Here is a 19,904-nt window from a genome sequence, read left to right on the forward strand (position 1 = left end):
CTAGATGTTTGAGTGCTCATTGCAAGACAGGCTTTATTACAAGATATAAGCCATAGTATGTACGGGGTATAACAATATTGGTCAGGGTTGCTTCCACTCACTTGATATAAAAAATTGTTTTTCGGAATTATGAAATCATTAGATGTTAAAATGGTTATTAGTACTTGAAGGTTAAAAGAAGGGGTTGTGAAGTATGTATTTGACACATAAAACCTGTCAATATTGCTTTCAGTGCGTCACAATCTAAGAGGAAGAGGAGACAACTGGCTTCTTACTCTTTTATCTCTATCTATATCTATCTCTATGCCTATCTTACGTACTACAAATCAACCAATCACGAGCTGGTTCGCGTTTGACAGATAAGTGGTTCGTTTTCGCCTCCGTATTGTCTCCTCTTTTCTTAGGTCACAATCAGCGTTTTTACGATTCGTCAGCGCTCACTCTGAGTGATCGCTCATGAATCAAAAGATCACTGATTGTGACGCCCTGAAAGCAAAATTGACTGGTTTTGTGATTCAAACACACACTTTTCACCCTCTTCTTGTTACTTGCAAGTACAACATATCATTATATCATCTAATGATTTCATTATTCCGAAAAAAAAAACATTTTTTATAGCAAGTGAATGGAAGCAACCCTGATATTGGATAACCAAAAGTAAATGGTACTGTCGATTTTGCAGCAGGTCACTGGCCTGGTCAAAACTGAACCTACCCGAAAATGGGTAAACTGTGTTGGAAGTGACAAGTTGACAAATGAACAACATTGACATGAAACCGATCGACGTTGTTTATTTGTCAACTTGTCACTCCCAACACAGTTAACCCTTTTTGGCTAGGTTCAGTTTTGACTGATCTGGGTGGATTCTTCCCTAATTTGTGAAATTTTGAAATAGCGTGTACGTTTGGGTTCCTGCACTTAGAGCACCCGCACCAATGTGTTGCTATTCGGGCTGCTAGTTTGACAACTTTAGCCATTGCTATTGGCAAACCAAAGTTGGCGCTCGTGGAGAATAGAAGAACTATAAAAGTGATGATGGTTTCAAAATTTTCCACGGGGAAGTATACGAGTGCAATCTTAAAATGCTTTTATTTTGCAAATGGAACATTTTATTTAAATCTGGTTGCTGCTACAGTGGTAGAAAAGCTCAAATCTATGTGTACACCTAAAAATCTGAAAAGAAATGAATTTTTCTATATTATTTGTCTATTGAGTAGTCCTTAAGTTTTCTACTAACATAGCACCAACCAGATTTAAATAAAATGTTCCATTTGCAAAATAAAAGCATTTTAAGATTCCACTCGTATACTTCCCCGTGGAAAATTTTGAAACCATCATCAGTTTTATAGTTCTTCTATTCTCCACGAGTACCAACTTTGATTTGCCAATTTTAGTAAGCAACTTGTTTACGCACCGGTTGTTGCTATCACGATTGTGAATTTACGTTTTCGGCTTTCGCACCGATAGTTGCTAAACTTATCGTCGATTTCGAACTGAAATTGATCACAGAGTTTCGTAATTGTTTTTTTTACGTTAATATTGATATCCCTAACCACGAAGACTGAAGATTGAAGATTAAGATCCAACTACACAGGTACTCAAGAAACGGTCCTTCGGAAGATCTGAATAGCCCAGCGATTTTTTTTAAAATCACTTGTTGAAAAAATCTCACATTAGCGAATCAATCTACGACAAATCTATTTTCATCTCTTGCATCTAAACCCATCTACTCGCATCGCTCTCCACCTTTTTACAAGAAATCTTCAAAATCATTATCAATCGTGTTTCTATCTATTAAGCGCAAGTGCATCTCACAACAGCAAAGCAAAAAATTCCTGCATCTTAGAAAGAGTCGCCCCCTCTCGGATTTTTTGGGAAGTTCTCGGAACTTCGCAGATGATTAGAGATCTTCATATCTGTTCGAGGGGGACGACTCTATCTACGCTGCAGGAAAGATTGTGTTGTGTTGTTGCTAGCTGCTCGCACGCTGAGTAGATAGAAAGAAGATTGATGACGATTCTGAAGATTCCTGCAAAAAGATGATGCGTGATGCAAGTAGATGCGAGAAATGCAAGAAGATTTTTCGAAGATTGATTCGCTAGTGTGAGATTTTTTGAGTATCTAAAATTGAGATTTAGATGTGTCGCCCCCCTCGTATCTGTTTCATTTATTTAAGGAAAATTGCAGGATATTTCAAGGAATTCAAAGGAATTATGGGATATTTCAAAAATTTCATGAATTTTGCGATACTTCAGAAACAATGCGAGGTCTTCAGGAAATTTTATAAATATGATTGAAATTTCCGGAACAACAGAAAAATTAATGAACTTCAGGAGATATTCAAAACCTCACGGAAGTCCAAATAAAACTAGGATTTTTACGCGAATTGTCTACTTTTGTGGTTGTTCAAAATCTTCCCGAGAACCACACCGCTACCTGATTGCGTATGCTAGTCCTAGATCCTAATTCATACATGAAGCTTCAGAATAAGGGAATCGTGAAGCTCTTGAATATTTTTTATGAATTGATTACTTTTACGCATGGTCCGGAACTCCCGAAAGACCGGGTTGTGGCCAGCAGAGTTCGCATGCTGGTCTCAGATCCAAATTCATTAATGTAGTGATTTTAAAAAAATACGGAGCTCTAGAATATTTTCTATGATTTACGGATGTTCCGGATCTTTCGAAGGACCGTTCCATGGCCACCAAAGTGCACATACTGGTTTCAAATCTAAATTCATTCATGCAGCATAACAACAAGTTGATTTAAAATTCTAGATCCTTTTTTACTAATTTTCCACATTTATGGATGTTCCGGGTCTTCCAGAGGAATGCTAAGCTGTCCCTTGGGTCCACATTTTTGTCCCAGATCCAAATTCATTTATATAACAATGCTCAAATGAAAAACCAAACAAACATTTCATAGATAGCAACGCTTGGACCGGTTGCTCTCTTTGGAGTCATTATTGGGTATTTTGCTCACTCATAATCGCCAAAAGTGCAGGAACTCAGCGATGAGTTAATTTGCCTCATGTTTTTCCAGGTTTTTCCAGGATTTTCCAGGGAAAAATTCCTGAATTTGAGAAAAGTAAAGATTGGATTCACTCAGTCTATTCTCCAAGACTGAATAAAATTTTCGTCAATTTCCTCATTTTCCGGCAGATTTTTAAGGTTTTCCACAGGAAACCATTAGACAAATTTTACTCATCGCTGAGTTCCTGCACTTTTGGCGATTATGAGTGAACTAAACTCAAATTTGGGTCGTTCTCATTCGCCGTGTATATACCCACCACTAAAGAGGTCATTACCCACCACGACAACAAACTCGTTCAGTCAAATTAAATTTTCTATCAACAACAAACTAACAAATTTGTGCGAGGAAAAGATGGAAGTGAAAATTGAGCCACAGACCTGGAGCCGGTGCTTCACCTGCCTGGACCATTCGGAAGAATGTATGCAAATTTCCAGCGAAGCAAGTGATTCCGATTCAGTGACCGTGGTGGAAGCGCTGACCAAACACTTTTGGTTCCAGCGGAATGAGTTCACCAAAGCACAGCACGTAATTTGCGAGAACTGCTGGAACCGGCTGGACGATTTCCATCGATTCTATCAGGAAGTGGAAGAAAATCATAGGAGTCTAAATCAAAAAACGCCTAAAGTGTGCGAGGGTACGGAACATTCCAACGTTCAAATACATCCTGAAATAGAGGTAAAGGAAGAGGACAATTATTGGCATCAATCTGAAGACGAAGAATCTGAGAAGGAATGCAACACAGCATCCTTGTCGGGTGAGGAACAGAAAGAACCGACTTTGACGGAACGAGTATCACAGCGGCGATCAAAGCGGAAAGTAGAACAAAAGCAACAAGTTAGAGAACTGGATGACGATGATGAAATTATTAACACTCATATGCAATACAACTGTTCCATCTGTGGGAAGAATTGCATGACGTTCCACCAACTTAAACTTCACCTGGTAAAGGTGCATAAAATGGAAGGTAAGTCTATTGTTAGTTTTTTCGACGTGCTTTTTGCATTCTCTTGATTACAGCGAGCATCATCTGTTGTGGTAAGCGATTCTACAAAAGGGTCGGTTTGTTGGAACACGTGCTAAAACTGCAGGATCCGGATCGATTCAAATGTGACATCTGCGATAAAATTTTAACCAATAGCTGTGCAGTCCGGAAGCATAAGCGAGAGATACACGTAACGAATAAGGAAAAGAAGTATCGCTGCGATCGGTGTCCGCAGCGATTTGTGAGGGCTAGCTTGCTGAAGTACCATATCAAAGGACATACTAATTTGGACAAAGGATCGATCAAGTGTCCCTACTGCCAAAAATCGTAAGCGTTTTGTGAAACTCGTACAATAAATAGGAGTTGCTTCAGTCCATTACTGTTTCAGATTCCCGATGATCCATCGAATGAATTGGCACATCAAACTTCGGCACGCAAGCAAGAGTTTTGTCTGCGATCTATGCGAAAAAGGATTTGTCTCGGAACTGGATTTACAAAGGCACGAGGAACAACACAACATGTCTCCTGAGGAACTGCAAGCCCAGTGTGAAATTTGCCACAAATGGTTAAAGAACAAGAATACTTTGAAAATGCATAGCCGGCTGCACACGGGTCCAATGAAGTGTGATATCTGCGGACTTGTACTTGAGCATTACCAAGCCTTAGCGAGACATAAGTATAGAAAACATAAAGTAAAACAAAGGTACGGGTGCGAGAAATGTGGTAAGAAATTCCAACGAGCCATTGAACTGAAAAAGCATGCGACCGTGCACTACGAAGGGACAGTGGAGGCAGAATAGGAGCAAGTGTGCCACCCTCAATCATTTTGAAAATAAATACATTTGCAATAGTGAAATCCATTGTCGTAGTGGTTATAACAAATGTAAACAGCTGTCAAACGTAACTCGCATCATTTTTTAAATTGAAAATTTGACTTTTTCTGTACGTTTTGGTGATCAAAAAGCTTATAAAATTATAGGAAAAGTAGTCTTCTACAAAATGATAACTGGCTTCAATAATATAATTCTAGATAGAGCTGGAATTAGGGCGTAATAGCTTTTGTAAACAATGACTTCTCTCGTTGATTTCTAGCAACTAGAAGGGACGCCTACACAAACCAACATATCCATCGGGTAGGGAAAGTCATCCCCTATTCGATGGTAATGTTGATTTGCCAGGGAGAGTCATGTCTTTCGAGAAATCATCGAGGGAAGTCATTGTTTACAATTGCAATCAGGAAAAAAGTTGATTTTTAGATTACATAATCGCAAGCTCCACCGCTTAACATTTTCTTTGTTGTTGCAGGTTCGTTGCATTATCCCGGGATGCAAACCAGGACAAATTTCCACTATTTCGGGTTCAGAATTCGGGGAGCAACAAATTTGTGCAGTGGAAAAAGGTTGCCACTGTTTACGGATATGCTCCCATCATTTTGTTGAAGCAGACTTTTTAGAATATAAGTCCCAGAGTTTGTTGTCGTGGGTGGGGTAAGCTCAGATTAATTTCATGTGGCAGATCCCCGGGATGGGAACTTTGCAGCACAAACCCATTCCCCTTAATTATTGCTTTGCTGCTATCGCCCAGGTACGCAATATGCTAGGTCTTTAAATCCGCTAGCATGGAGTCCCCAACATAATCCAGTATATCCAGCAGACTGACTTGGACGTCGATTTCGGGATGGAAATCTGCAATCATACAAAACATAACCTAAATTATAAAAACGTATTTCCATATTCTTTCAATGACATTGCAATGAAAATTAACATAACATTACATTGTTCGACAAATTTCCCACATGTATCATCCATAATAATGATCGTATCACACTAATGATTTATCATTCAAACTCTGGAATTTGAACCGGTTGTTATAAATTTATCACCATCGACTAGTACTTTTCCCCGCCACTAGTGACGCATACATTTCACTTGGATTCTACTATGCTATTTAGCTATTTTGAATATTTCACAAAATTATATCTGACCATCAAACAATCTTGGGAGAATATCTGAAAGACGTAATAGAAATATATTGTGCAGGTTAAGATCTTCAGAATAATACTTGATCAAATAAAACTCTTGAATGAGTACTTAAATGAAGTATTCGATCAGCTGGAGATCTTTTGATATTTTCCTGATCGACCTTCCGTCTTGGGAGATTATCTGTGTTATGACATTTTAATTTTTGAGCTTCAAAATAGCACTTGATCGCTCGGAAGTCTTAAAAATATCTAGACGACTTTATTGTTGTCTGGGATCATCAACGAAGCTCTCACAAATTCAACAAAATTTCCTAAATTTCTACGAAAGCTCCTGCACGCAGAGAAACAAGTGCATTGAATTTTTAATTTAAACTCATGTTTTTTCTTGAACCAAAGAAAGAAAGCTCTGTTTCTAATGTACAGCAGCGTTCATTCTTTAAAGCTTTGCTTTTTGATTAAAACATCTTTTGGGAATGATCCTATTTTTTGTCTATGTGTTCACCGCCATTTTATTACATTACATATAGGATTCGGCAGAGGAAAAAAGTGATAGAAGAGCTGGAGGTAGAAACGCTCGGTGCAGAAGATTTGAAATTATCAAAATTATTGAAAACATTTGATTTGTGCAGGGATTTGAGCGAAGAAGTAGCCGCCCAAATAAACGTGTACCATATACTGACGATATCTTAGATGGTGCGACCATACCACATAAAATTGGGATGATATCCCGAATTGGTGGTTAGGCGCATCTTATGGTTATTGTTTATGCGGGCGGTGCTTTCATCGGTAGGAAAATTCTAATTTAATACAATCATTTTAATTATTTCAGCGAATCGATACACACTTGACATCTTGAAAATCACCGATGTGATGAATAATATGTTTTTGGAACCAGCAATAGATTTACGAGAATCTAAAATATTAAATGCACCAATTTACGAAAAACATAAGTCCCTGTTGAGTACTTATGGTACGATTGATAATATTTTTTTAGGATGCGTGGATAAATTTAAAAAGCAAGGGATGATTTTCAAGCCAAATGTGTTATTCTATATAATGCAGCGCAGCCTAATCAGCATTCATGAGCTAGATAAGATAATACTAAATAACGATGAACAATTAATACTTATTTGTTTGAAATGAAAACGATTAATTTACCCAAAGTAAATGAAAAATTGTTGTTTAGATACTGTAATTTTGTAAGTATAATAAATATTGTATCCAAAAAATGATTTTAATTATTTGTTTTCATCTTAAATTAAAAGAAACAAATTAATACGGCAAATAATCAAATATCAGGTTATTTACATTAAATGTTCATTTTTTTTTAGAATCAACAAAAGATTTTCTTTGAAACAAAATGCGTATTTATTTTGTTTAAAAAAGAAGCGCGTAATCGAAAGAAAATAATATACTTGTTTTGATTAAAGAAAGAATATAAAAACAATTAAAGAAAAATATTGTTGAATTTACTCACAGTCACATGGAGAGTTGACTCTAAAAACAACAAGCAGTTTTTTTTTTTAAATCTAATCAAATTAATTCAAAGAAAAAAACTGCATAGGCCCTGAGTCTACAATATTTTTTTGTTGAATTCAATGTAATTTATTTTTGAAATTAAAAGCCATTTCTCTGCGTGTGTGCTTCCACAATGTTTCTTAAATAAATATACTCAGTAAAGTGACTGAATTGGGTAAAGAGGCGACATCTTATCCATTTGACAGGTCTTCTGCTCAGTTGGAATAACTTTTCCTATGACTTTGACGGATAATCGATTGTTCCAATTTTGAAATGTCGTCTCTTTATAAATTCAGCCTCTTTAATACTCCGTTGCATGAACTAATTTTAGTTATTTATTTATTTAGTTATTTATTTATTTATTTATTTATTTATTTATTTATTTAATAAGTCATCTGACAAAGTTGTCTTAATGAATAAACTATTCGTCTTAAATAAGGTTCAGTCTTCTTACTCTATTCACAAATTGAGGTGTGGACATACCAAAATCAAACGTGGACTCGACGGATACAAACATACGAACCATTGCACAAATAGGCTGGTTGTAGCCATAGAGAGTACGATAAAAGCTCGGTTGCATCAGGGATTGCTGACGTAACATCCTACCTGAAGCACGGAAATCAAGCATTAACAGAAGATGAGAGCAATCGACGTCACCATTGAGTAATTTAGCTATAAACGTAGCCTGTTGTAGCTTACGTCTTCGATCAAGCATTTCGAGGTCAAGCAGACGGCATCTATCGGGATATGCTGGAAGGTTCAAAGGATCACGCCACGGTAGGTTTCTGAGCGCAAGTCGTATGAATCTTTTTTGCACACGCTCGATTCTTAGATTCCATGATACGTCGTTTGGAGCCCATACAACTGAAGCATTTTCTAGGATCGGCCTTACGAGTGAACAATACAATGCTTTTAGACAGTGTGGATTCGTGAAATCCTTGACAATCTTAGAGATGAAGACAAGTTGACAATTAGCCTTGGAAATAATCGATCCATAATGGGAATGAAAGGAAAGCTTCGGGTCCAATACGACACCAAGATCCGTCACTTGATCCACTCTGCTAAGAACAGTATCATCGATGTGGTATTCATAAATTAACGGGTCTTTGGACCGATAGAAGGTCATCACATGAAATTTCGCGACGCTGATGACAAGCTTGTTCGAGCGGCACCAGTGAACGAACATGTTGAGCAACATTTGCAGGTGAAGAATAACACAAACAATAACGGTCCCAAATAACTTACTTGCAGGACACCGGACGTGCTACACAGCAAAAAAAAAAATGTAATATCGATCAATGTAATTCAAGCTGATGTATGAAATAATGATTTTTTTTTTTTTTTTTTTTTTTTTTTATTAATTTATTTATTTGTACAGGCTCAATCGAATAAACTTTACAGAGCCGAGTTATCATTTGCATTATACATGATTCATGTCTTAAATCTAGAGTTAAAGGAATTGAACCGATTACTCGCGGTCGTCTCGAGGTTAGTGGAGATTTACAATTTTTTGGATGGGGAAAGGGAGAAGGAGGTTTGAAATATGATTTATTATACAAATATTTAATTAATCCTAAAACATGAACTTTTTTCTATTCATCTTGAAGACAAACATAAAAAAAAAAAAAACTACACGCACAATACACAAACTAAACACAAGGTTAATCAAACTTACAATCTAAGGTTAGTATTCTTAAAGTAAACATATATGAGTTTCATAAACTCCAGATCACGTCTAGCCAAAATATCCCGAACTGGAACATTAGGTTGTCTACCTCGAGCCCGAAGGGAATCGCATAGCTCAGATCTGACTCCACGATGCTCAGCACAAGACCAAAGGATGTGATCGGCGTCTTGGGAAATAATGATGTAATAGCAAAAAGCAGATACAATATTACATCAATGGATGTAATTTTGTTCGCAAAATCGATGTACAGCGTACAACGTTATATTACAAAACCGATGGATTGACCTGGTTGCAGCAGTTTGGATGTAATATTCAACAATTTTTGTTTCTGTGTATAGCAAATGGCGATGAAACATAAGATCCGTGTTTAACGTACATCGTTCTGCCAGTCAAGTACGATGACAACCACGACACCAATCGATTTGAGGCTCCCAATCGCGATAGCTTGCAGGTAGTTTTTAACATCTCGTCGGTCACCACTTTTGTGCACAGTAAACATGTACGATAGTTTCGATCTCATGGGAAATTCACCTATCTCAAACGTACGGTTGAAAATGAAGGCTAGCGGCTCAGCTACTGCGCATGCGCAGCGACGGAAAACAGCAGGAGGGATACCATCCGGGTTAGGAGTAAATGAATTCTTCAACTTTTTTGAAGCACCGATGATCATTGCAGATGAAATTTCTTCTTCTTCTTCTTCTTTCCTTTATTTAACGTCGGTCTCTGTTCCGTAATCTAGTGCCAATCACCGACGGACATCGATTGCCATCCATTGACGGCAATCGAATGTGCAGGAAGACAGCTTCCACACCTGCGTAGGATATCGCACCCATTCAACACACATGGGCCGGGACCAACGGCTTTACTTCCCTTCCGAAGGAAGACGTCACCAGAGATTTTTATGCCTCAGAAAAATCCCACCGACCTCGGCTGGGATTGAACCCAGACCCATCGGGGTGTTAGAAAGCAGTCACGCTTACCACTACACCACCGGCGCCGGCTAGATGAAATTTCGAACGTGTCTAAATCAACTGCATCCAGCACGACATTTGACGCAGCCAGTTTGCTTCTTCTTCACTATTGGACTCTTTGCCATCATAGATCACATTAGGCGGAACTGATGAGCTTTTCCTCTTGCTGTTTACGAAACCCCAAAACCATTCCGGATCGCGGCGTAAACCAAACTGCTCCCTCAAAACGTGTGATTTGTAGAGTGAAGCATTCAACTTTCTGTACCCGTCGCTCGCTTGTTTGAAGTTAGCTTTTGCTAATACGGATTTATGCACCCGGAAATAACGTTACCACCGATTGCGTTCTTTCTTAGATTTCCGAAGAAGGGGCGTACTCCAGGGAGGAGAGACAGGTTTTCTCTTCGTAGGAACGTTTAAGTTCAACCATTGGCGGATGATGGCACACAAATTTGAGGCCATGTTGAGGACTGTCGTAGATACAATTCCAGTCGAAAGCACATCAAAGTCGATTTTGCGGTAATTGAGTGCTCTTTCGAATTCATTTGCCACCGGAAGTGGCCTGCAACATTAACGCGAATATTAAGTGGGGGGTGGTGCAGATCTACTGGCAGCAATGGATCATCAGCAGAATATACTACAGAAAAGCTACCCACGGGCGCGAAAACCAAATCGAGAGTGCGACCCAAATTATTCAGCTGCACGTTAACTTGATTCAGGTTCAAGAAGTCCATACCGTCGAATAACAATGTACTCGCCGGAGTCAAAAGCGTCGAAGAAGCAAGACGAATGCCATTTTCATCCTCAGACCAACATTACGGCTTTTGTCCGGAGATCGACATTACGGCTTTTGTCCGGAGGACTGTAGATATTGCACATCAGGAACCGACGACCACGAATATTGGCAGAAACACACACTTGCTCCAGTCTCCTGCCATTGCAATGTTCGTATCAATGCGCGAGCTGCCATGTCGTTCGGCAGCGCTTGTTGCTATTCAAAAGCAAACCCCACACGCATCAATATATTGACGCGAAGGGGAATTATTGACAATAATATTGATGATGTGAATTCAGAAATATTGTCAATCTCGATATATTGACGTCAATATAGCATGTATTGACAATACGATTATTGTCAATAAAAGCAATCGTGTAGGGTTCACTAAAGGGGAACGATCACAACGGAAAACGTTGAATGAATTTCCAAAACTTTCTTCTTCTTCTTCGCACTTCAAGCTTATTGCATATCGCATATTAGGTTATTGCGTGCTCTCAACCAGGCATGGAAAATCATTTACATTCATTTCATGCATTCATTTACATTCATTTGCCTCTAACTTTTTTCATCAGCAGCATTCCGCAAAATGATGTATAGAGCTTTAGTAGGTTTTGTGATTAGCTACAACTTTTGCTCATAACTAAAATCTGTATCTCTTATCCATCACGAATTAGAGTGGGCAGAACTCTTTACTGTTTTCAGTGATTGTAAAATACATTCACTGAAAAACAGTAGTGGATTCTGTTTGCTCTGGTTCGTCATGCATAAGAGATACGAATTTGAGTTCTTAACAAAACCTACAAAAGTTCCATACATAATTTTGCGGAATTCTGTTGATGAAAAAAGTTAGGGGCAAATGAATGTAAATGAATGTACGAAATGAATGCAAATGATTTTCCATGCCTGCTCTCAACTTAGTGTTCTAGATGCACTTCCACAGTTATTAATTGAGAGCTTTCGATGCCTGTACCATTTTTGCATTAGAATAATTGTGTGGCAAGTACATAAAATCATACTCTACGCCCAGGGAAGTTGAGAAAATTTTCCAACCCAAAAAATTCCTAGACCGGACCGGGAATCTAACCCAGCCACCTCCAGCATGGTCTTGCTTTGTAGCTGCGCCGACTGAGCTAAGGGAGGCCCCCTGAATTTCCAAAAACCTGCAGGGAATTGATGCTGTCGTCTAATCCTGTCTCCGTTAGCATAATGACATCGTAGGTACTGTCGAGAGATGCCAAAAAAATGTCGTCCAGTTTAGTCCTCAAACCTCTCACGTTTTGATAATAAATCCAGGCACCGATGGTACTGGAACTCCTAGGGAACGAGAGTTCTACGATGCTCCCTCAACTTCTTCCCAATCCCTTCAGTTTATCCGAAGTTTCCTTGGCCTCTATTATGTTCCCTGAACTTGTGGGATGTTCTGTTAACTTCTACGAGCTTCCTTAAAGTTCTATGATTTCTACATAGCTCATACGAAGCTCCCTCAGTTTATACGACGATCCCTGTAGTTCTAAGAAGTTTGTTGGATTATTCCGAAATTTACTGAGCTTCTATGAAGTTTACTAAGCTATTCTAATTTTCTAGGAAGTTCACTGAATTTCTTTGAAGTTGCTCAATTGTTCTATAACTTATAGAATGATACCTGAATCTGAATATCTAGAAAATTCTCTTAGCTTCTGGAAAATGTCCTCAAATTTTTCAAAGTCTTCTGAACAACTTCCTAATTCCATATTTTTCTAAGCTCTCTTAATTCTAACAAGATCTCGGAGCATCTATGAACTTCTCCAAACATACAGGGTGACTCTCAACCGGTTCTAACCGAGGTTCTAACAATATTCCTGAACATCTGAAAGGTGTCTGAAATTCTATAGCAAATGCATCAAAGTGTCCTGAAATTGTAGATCTCCGAACATTTGTAGGGTTTGTGAAATTACACGATGTTCCCTGAACTTCTATGAAGTTTCCTAGACTCCTTCAAAGATTCCACTTCTTCACGTTATACACACTTAAACAGAGACCCTGAGTTCGGTAAAAAAATTACCGTCTTAGATCGGTAATGCTAACAATTACAGATGTTTCGGTATTTTCTCGCATTATTGCTGAAAACTGTAAATGAAATGACCGAATTTCGGTAATTTCATTTTAATTTACCGAAAACGGTAAACATTTTTACCGGTAGTTTCCTTTTTTTTAGACTTCCGTGGGCGTTTTGTTCTCGTATGGTTCCTTGAATTTATACGGAGTTCTCTGAAGCTCTACGAAGTTTCTAGAATATCTACCAAGTTTTCAGAGCTGATGTTCCTTGAACTTCTACGATGTCCCTGATGTTTTACGATGTTCCCTGAAGTGTTAAATAAAAATCCCTGATCTTCAATGAAGTTCCTCAAAGTTTTACAAAATTCTTCTAGAGTTAACTGTTTTTCTACAAAGTTTGATGAAGCTCTTCTGAATTTTTACAAAAAAATTCTAAACTTCCATAAAGCTCTCAGCACTTCTACACGCAGTTTACTGAACTTTTGCAAAGTTTGCTGAGCTTCTGCAAAATTCTTTGAACTTGGCAGATTTGCCAGCACATCTCGCCCCTGGATATTCCCTAAACGTCTGTAAAGACTCAGTTTTATGAATCAGAAATAGTGTACAGCCTCACCTGCTAGCAAATTTGAAAAGTAGAGTTGAAGCTCTAAATACACGGCATTAGGCCAAATATTGAATCTAAATCCTTTTCTTTTTGTTTTTGCTTTGAACGAATCAGTCATTTCAGTGCCAACATTTCAAAGGGGCGTAATTGCTTTTGTAAACAATGGCTTTAGCCGTCGATTTCTCGCAAATAAAAGCCCACTCTTCCAAATTACCAATGTTAGCTGGTACAGGAAACATTTCTCTACCTGCTGGTGTCATTCATTTTTATGAGTGAGCTTTCATTCACGAGAAATCGACGACTAAAACCATTGTTTACAAATGCAATTACGCCCCTTTGAAATGTTGGCACTGATTTAACGAATGTGTTAGCACACGGATCTGCATCTCACTGGTCTTTGTTAAGACACATGGCCGAGGCTTGAAACCTCGGTCAGGTCACGACAGAGGCTACGGACTTCAATCTATTAACAGGTAGGGAAGGGAACAATGAAAAGGTACCCTAATAAAAAATAACCATAAACGAACGATAACCCAAATCATTGAACTATTCCACAAATGGTTTGGATGATACCCAGAACACGTCGTTAAGCAAATTAACCATACAATTTTTATTAGGGTACACAAAGATGTGATTGATATATTTATCTCCACTGCCGTTGAATGGCTGTTTGATCTCTCTCGACTGATGACTGATGGTTGTTTACAACTGCAACGAAACATAAACAGAGGGGCGTGGGAAGGGACCACGATGAGAGAACAGGTACTAAAATTTATACACGAACAGACAAAACTCTACCACACTCTCAAACGTTAGTATTCTAAACTGCAAAGTTGGTGATCGACGAAAGCGATGGCCATTTAGAAGCTAGTTGCTTTAAACATGTTTTCAAGTTTCTCATGGAGTTTGGAGTTTAATATTTCGAGAATGCCATCCACAATTCCCGAAAACGTAAACATGGCTTAGAATTAGCTCTATGGCTTCATGTTGTCCTGGTTGTGGAACTAGAACATCTGGAGCCTTGGAAGAACCTGGAAGTCGCGGAAAGTCCCTAAAAAATCAAATGAGTTGAAACCCGGTGGAGGGGCTTTCGGAACATTACCGTTTCTTCCTGGTTTCTTCAAGATGACTCGAGGTTAAATACGAGAGGCCTCCTGAGGCTGTTGCGCGGTAATTTTGGATCACTTCCTAGGTGGGGCTTTGAAATGACTTTCCTCTCCAACTCTTAGCCCATTGTTTACGCCTGCGACTTTGGCCCTTATGTAAAATAACCGTCGAAATAATATGCATATTAATTATTGACACTGACAGCTGTTTGTTATTGTTTACTTCAATGTTCAGTTCGATTCGCCCAGTGAATTTTGGTTTTGTGCTGAAAATGCAGAAAAGACGAAAAAGTTATTTAAATAAACTGTAATTAGAGTAAATAAAAAAACTATTAAAGGTAAGACTTATAGCAAACATTTTGCAATACACACATTAGTTTCGTCCTCCTATATACAGATGACAACCTGTTTAACATGTACGAATGCTGCGGAGCCAGCCGGTTCGATTCCGATTTGTAATAATGGAACCATACAGGGCGCACTTGCCAAGCACTTTTGGTTTAGCGTAAGTATGATTTCTACATCCACGACTAATAGACCGACCGTGATCCAGGCGGAAATTCAAGCAATTCTTCTATACGTTCGCTTGCGTCGATATTATAACCATTTGAATATCTTCATCACATCTGCCAGTCAAGCAGTTTTAAAATACTGCTAGACTTGAATGGAACTATGTAAGTAAATTGTAATTTATTATCGTAACGTTAGCCTGTCGGTTACACCATTGCTCAGGTCAAGGAGAACAAAGTAAAGTTCATAAAATAATAGGTTTTTTGTAAAGAAGTCAACGTAAATTGAGCTACCGGCGATTAAATACAAGATGTTTTATTGAAGAGGCAACCTTTAAGTAAGGCTTTGATCACCTCAATTCATATCACAATATTCTGTGGTGTTTCTGTTTGTTCTCTCAGGAACACTGGGGAAACGCTTGCGGAGACCAACTGGAGACATTTTCAATGAAAGTTTGCTATTTGTCAATCCATTTTGATCGCTTGAAATAATAGTGATAGCACATGGTAATTTCATTCACGCTTCATTACAAAAAGACATCCTTATTTCCGATTGTAGGAAGATGAATGGGCCGAGGCCGTCCTTTGTCAGCCATGCTGGAGTAAAATAGACGATTTCCATCAGTTCTACTGCGAAGTTGAAAGAACACATTCCCACCAAAGTGATCACCCGATCAATGTGCTGGAAATCAAACAGGAACAGCAGTTCATTCCCGAATACGAAGCATCAGATATTAAATGTGAACGAGAAGACGTTGACGACGACGACGACGACGATGAGGACGCAAGCGAAGATGGCGAGGAAACAGATGAGTACTGTCCTAACGAGAAGGAAGATGTAAGTTCTGCGGAGGAGTCTGATCCGGATTTCAAAGAGGGCGATACAGGTGATTCAAAGGACAAACCCGTCCGCAAAAGGCGTAAGAGATTGACCAAAGCTGAACAGGCCAAGGTTAATGAGTTCGTCGCGAAGCACTTGAAGCTAGATTGCAGTGCATGTTCGAAGAAGCATCCCACATTTGATAGTCTGCAAAAGCATTCGATGGCGAACCACGAAAAAAGGGCCACTATCATTTGCTGCGAACGGAAATTCTGTCAGAAGTCACGGTTTTTCGATCATATTCGGTATCACTTGGACCCGGATCAGTTCCAGTGTTCCAAATGCCCGAAGCGGTGCCCCAACGGGGAAGCACTGAAAAACCACATGTACGTCAAGCACGCGACGGAGGGGGAGAAGATTTACCAGTGCGATGGATGTCCCAAGAAGTTTGCTCAGAAGAAGCTGGTGACTGCACATCGAAGGAGGTGCCATGCCGAAAGCAACTTCGAGAGTGAAAACGATTCTGCGGCGGCAAATGATGACAATGATCCTGAGTTTGATGCAGGGGACGAGGTTTCCGACGAAGAAGAGCTTCCGAAGGAAAAGGGGAAGACTCGAGTGAAACCGAACCCGGTTGGTCGCCCGGTCAAGAGTTGGCAGAAAACGATCAAAGACGAGGAATTCATTGCACAGAACATTAATCTCGAATGCGACACGTGCCTGCAGAAGCATGACACATTCCAGGAATTGCAGAAGCATTCAATGGACGAACACGAAAAGCGAGCATTTGTCCGCTGTTGCGATCGAAAGTTCACCCGGAAGCCCCGATTGATCGATCACATCCAGTTCCATCTGAACCCGATGCAGTTCCGGTGCGATATTTGTTCGAAGCAGTTCAAGCACAGTGAAGCCTTGGGCAATCACAAAGCTCAACGGCACGCCGAAGAGGAAAGCAAGACGTTCCGGTGCAGCATGTGCCCGAAGACCTTTTCGCGGCAAAAGTTTCTTAATATTCACGAGAAGTACCACCGAAAGATAAATGAGAAAAATTGGCACTGCCAGAAGTGTGATAAGTATTTTGCATTCGAATCGTTGCTGAGACAGCACGATCGGTTGGTTCACACGAAGGAGTTCTCGTACGTGTGCCACATTTGTGCACGAGGCTTCCAGGTACTGTCCTCGTACTCTTCCCACCTGGCGTCGCATGACGAGGAAGCCAAGCGGGATAGGCCACCGGAGGAACGGGTGCAGTGCAGCGAGTGCAATATTTGGTAGGTTCGGTAACTTATTTAACCCTGGTAGAAACGTATAAAACAATTCCCATCTTATCGTCAAGGGTCTACAAGCAAAACTTTCGGAAGCACATGCTGCGCCACTCGGGAACGCAAACGTGCGACGTCTGCGGTCAGGAGTGCAAAAGCGTCATGGCTTTGCGGTATCACAAGGCTCAACACAAAAGGGATGATTGCTTCTGTTCCATTTGCGGGAAGACATTCAAGAAGCGGTTGACATTGAAGGTATGGCGTGTGACAATTTTTGTTAACCTGAGTTGACATATTTTCCTTTGACAGGAGCACATGGCATCGCACACGGGCGAAGTGCTGTACAGTTGCGATTTTTGCGACCGAACATTCAACTCGCACGCCAATCGGGCGTCCCATCGGAAGCGGATGCACCCGAAGGAATGGCTCGAGGATAAGCTACGCAAAAACCCCAACTTTGTTCAGGAGCAGAAGGATCTGAACGTGCAGCTGCAGGAAAGTATTACGCAACTTTAGGGTATTTGACGGTAGAACTGCTATATGAAGTAAATGGATATGGCTGATGATCACTGAACTATATCCAACCTCTTATTGCTTCTTGATCTTTGTTTTGAAGATAAAATCCATAATCCATCCGATTTATCTCCGTTATCGGGAATCGAGATTTGGACGGTTTGTTCCAATTCATAATTATCAGGCTGGCGGGTATGGAAATCTTTAAATCGATTTATCTCTGTAAATACGGCTCTAATCGAGATTTGGAGGGTTTTCAGGTGTCAGAAAAAAATCCTTAAAAAAATGTCCAAATCCATAATTTTCAGGCTGGCGGGTATGAAAATCTTTAAATCGATTTATCTCCGTAAATACGGCTCTAATCGAGATTTGGAGGGTTTTCAGGTTCAGAAAAAAAAAAATCCTTAAAAAAATGTCCAAATCCATAATTTTCAGGCTGACGGGTATGAAAATCTTTAAATCGATTTATCTCCGTAAATACGGCTCTAATCGAGATTTGGAGGATTTTCAGGTGTCAGAAAAAAATCCTTAAAAAAATGTCCAAATCCATAATTTTCAGGCTGGCGGGTATGAAAATCTTTAAATCGATTAATCTCCGTAAATACGGCTCTAATCGTGATTTGGAGGGTTTTTAGGTGTCAGAAAAAAAAATCCTTAAAAAAATGTCCCAATCCATAATTTTTAGGCTTACGGGTATGAAAATCTTTAAATCGATTTATCACCGTAAATACGGCTCTAATCGAGATTTGGAGGGTTTTCAGGTGTCAGACAAAAAAATCCTTAAAAAAATGTCCCAATCAATAATTTTCAGGCTGACGGGTATGAAAATCTTTAAATCGATTTATCTCCGTAAATACGGCTCTAATCGAGATTTGGAGGATTTTCAGGTGTCAGAAAAAAAACCTTTAAAAAATGGCCAAATCTATAATTTTCAGGCTGACGGGTATGAAAATCTTTAAATCGATTTATCTCCGTAAACGGCTCTAATCGAGATTTGGAGGGTTTTTAGGTGTCAGAAAAAAATTCCTTAAAAAAATGTCCAAATCCATAATTTTCAGGCTGACGGGTATGAAAATCTTTAAATCGATTTATCTCCGTAAATACGGCTCTAATCGAGATTTGGAGGGTTTTCAGGTGTCAGAAAAAAACCCTTTAAAAAATGTCCCAATCCATAATTTTCAGGCTGACGGGTATGAAAATCTTTAAATCGGTTTATCTCCGTAAATACGGCTCTAATCGAGATTTGGAGGGTTTTTAGGTGTCAGAAAAAAATTCCTTATAAAAATGTCCCAATCCATAATTTTCAGGTTGACGGGTATGAAAATCTTTAAATCGGTTTATCTCCGTAAATACGGCTCTAATCGAGATTTGGAGGGTTTTCAGGTGTCAGAAAAAAATCCTTAGAAAAATGTCCCAATCCATAATTTTCTGGCTGGCGGGTATGAAAATCTTTAAATCGATTTATCTCCGTAAATACGGCTCTAATCGAGATTTGGAGGGTTTTTAGGTGTCAGAAAAAAAAAATCCTTAAAAAAATGTCCAAATCCATAATTTTCAGGCTGACGGGTATGAAAATCTTTAAATCGATTTATCTCCGTAAATACGGCTCTAATCGAGATTTGGAGGGTTTTCAGGTGTCAAAAATCCTTTAAAAAATGTCCCAATCCATAATTTTCAGGCTGACGGGTATGAAAATCTTTAAATCGATTTATCTCCGTAAATACGGCTCTAATCGAGATTTGGAGGGTTTTCAGGTGTCAGAAAAAAAATATGTTCCAATCCATAATTTTCTGGCTGGCGGGTATGAAAATCTTTAAATCGATTTATCTCCGTAAATACGGCTCTAATCGAGATTTGGAGGGTTTCCAGGTGTCAGAAGAAAAAAATCCTTAAAAAAATTTCCAAAACCATAATTTAATTTTTAGGCTGACGGGTATGAAAATCTTTAAATCGATTTATCTCCGTAAATACGGCTCTAATCGATATTTGGAGGGTTTTTAGGCGTCAGAAAAAAATCCCTTTAAAAATGTACCAATCCATAATTTTCAGGCTGACGAGTATGAAAATCTTTAAATCGATTTATCTCCGTAAATACGGCTCTAATCGAGA

General features: G+C 39.1%; 2 protein-coding genes across 2 annotated transcripts in view; both read left to right on the forward strand.

The window, feature by feature from the left end:
* LOC135707522 (uncharacterized) overlaps positions 1–19,904 on the forward strand; it is an 85,463-nt gene that overhangs the window by 40,628 nt on the left and 24,931 nt on the right. The window contains exons 6-8 of the mRNA XM_065229365.1: positions 3,298–3,997; positions 4,051–4,342; positions 4,404–4,800. Of these exons, the coding sequence (XP_065085437.1) occupies positions 3,298–3,997; positions 4,051–4,342; positions 4,404–4,800 (1,389 nt within the window). The remainder of the gene's footprint in view (positions 1–3,297; positions 3,998–4,050; positions 4,343–4,403; positions 4,801–19,904) is intronic.
* On the forward strand, positions 15,084–17,823 carry LOC135707480 (transcription factor grauzone-like). The gene is made up of 4 exons (XM_065229319.1): positions 15,084–15,196; positions 15,760–17,291; positions 17,357–17,537; positions 17,592–17,823. The coding sequence occupies exons 1-4, from the start codon at positions 15,089–15,091 to the stop codon at positions 17,796–17,798; spliced, it is 2,028 nt and encodes a 675-aa protein (XP_065085391.1). The 5' UTR covers positions 15,084–15,088; the 3' UTR covers positions 17,799–17,823.

This window comes from Ochlerotatus camptorhynchus, unplaced genomic scaffold, assembly GCF_037179485.1.
Source record: "Ochlerotatus camptorhynchus isolate MF236.1 unplaced genomic scaffold, CSIRO-AGI_Acam_v1.1 ptg000313l, whole genome shotgun sequence".
In the NCBI taxonomy this organism is placed as follows: domain Eukaryota; kingdom Metazoa; phylum Arthropoda; class Insecta; order Diptera; family Culicidae; genus Ochlerotatus; species Ochlerotatus camptorhynchus.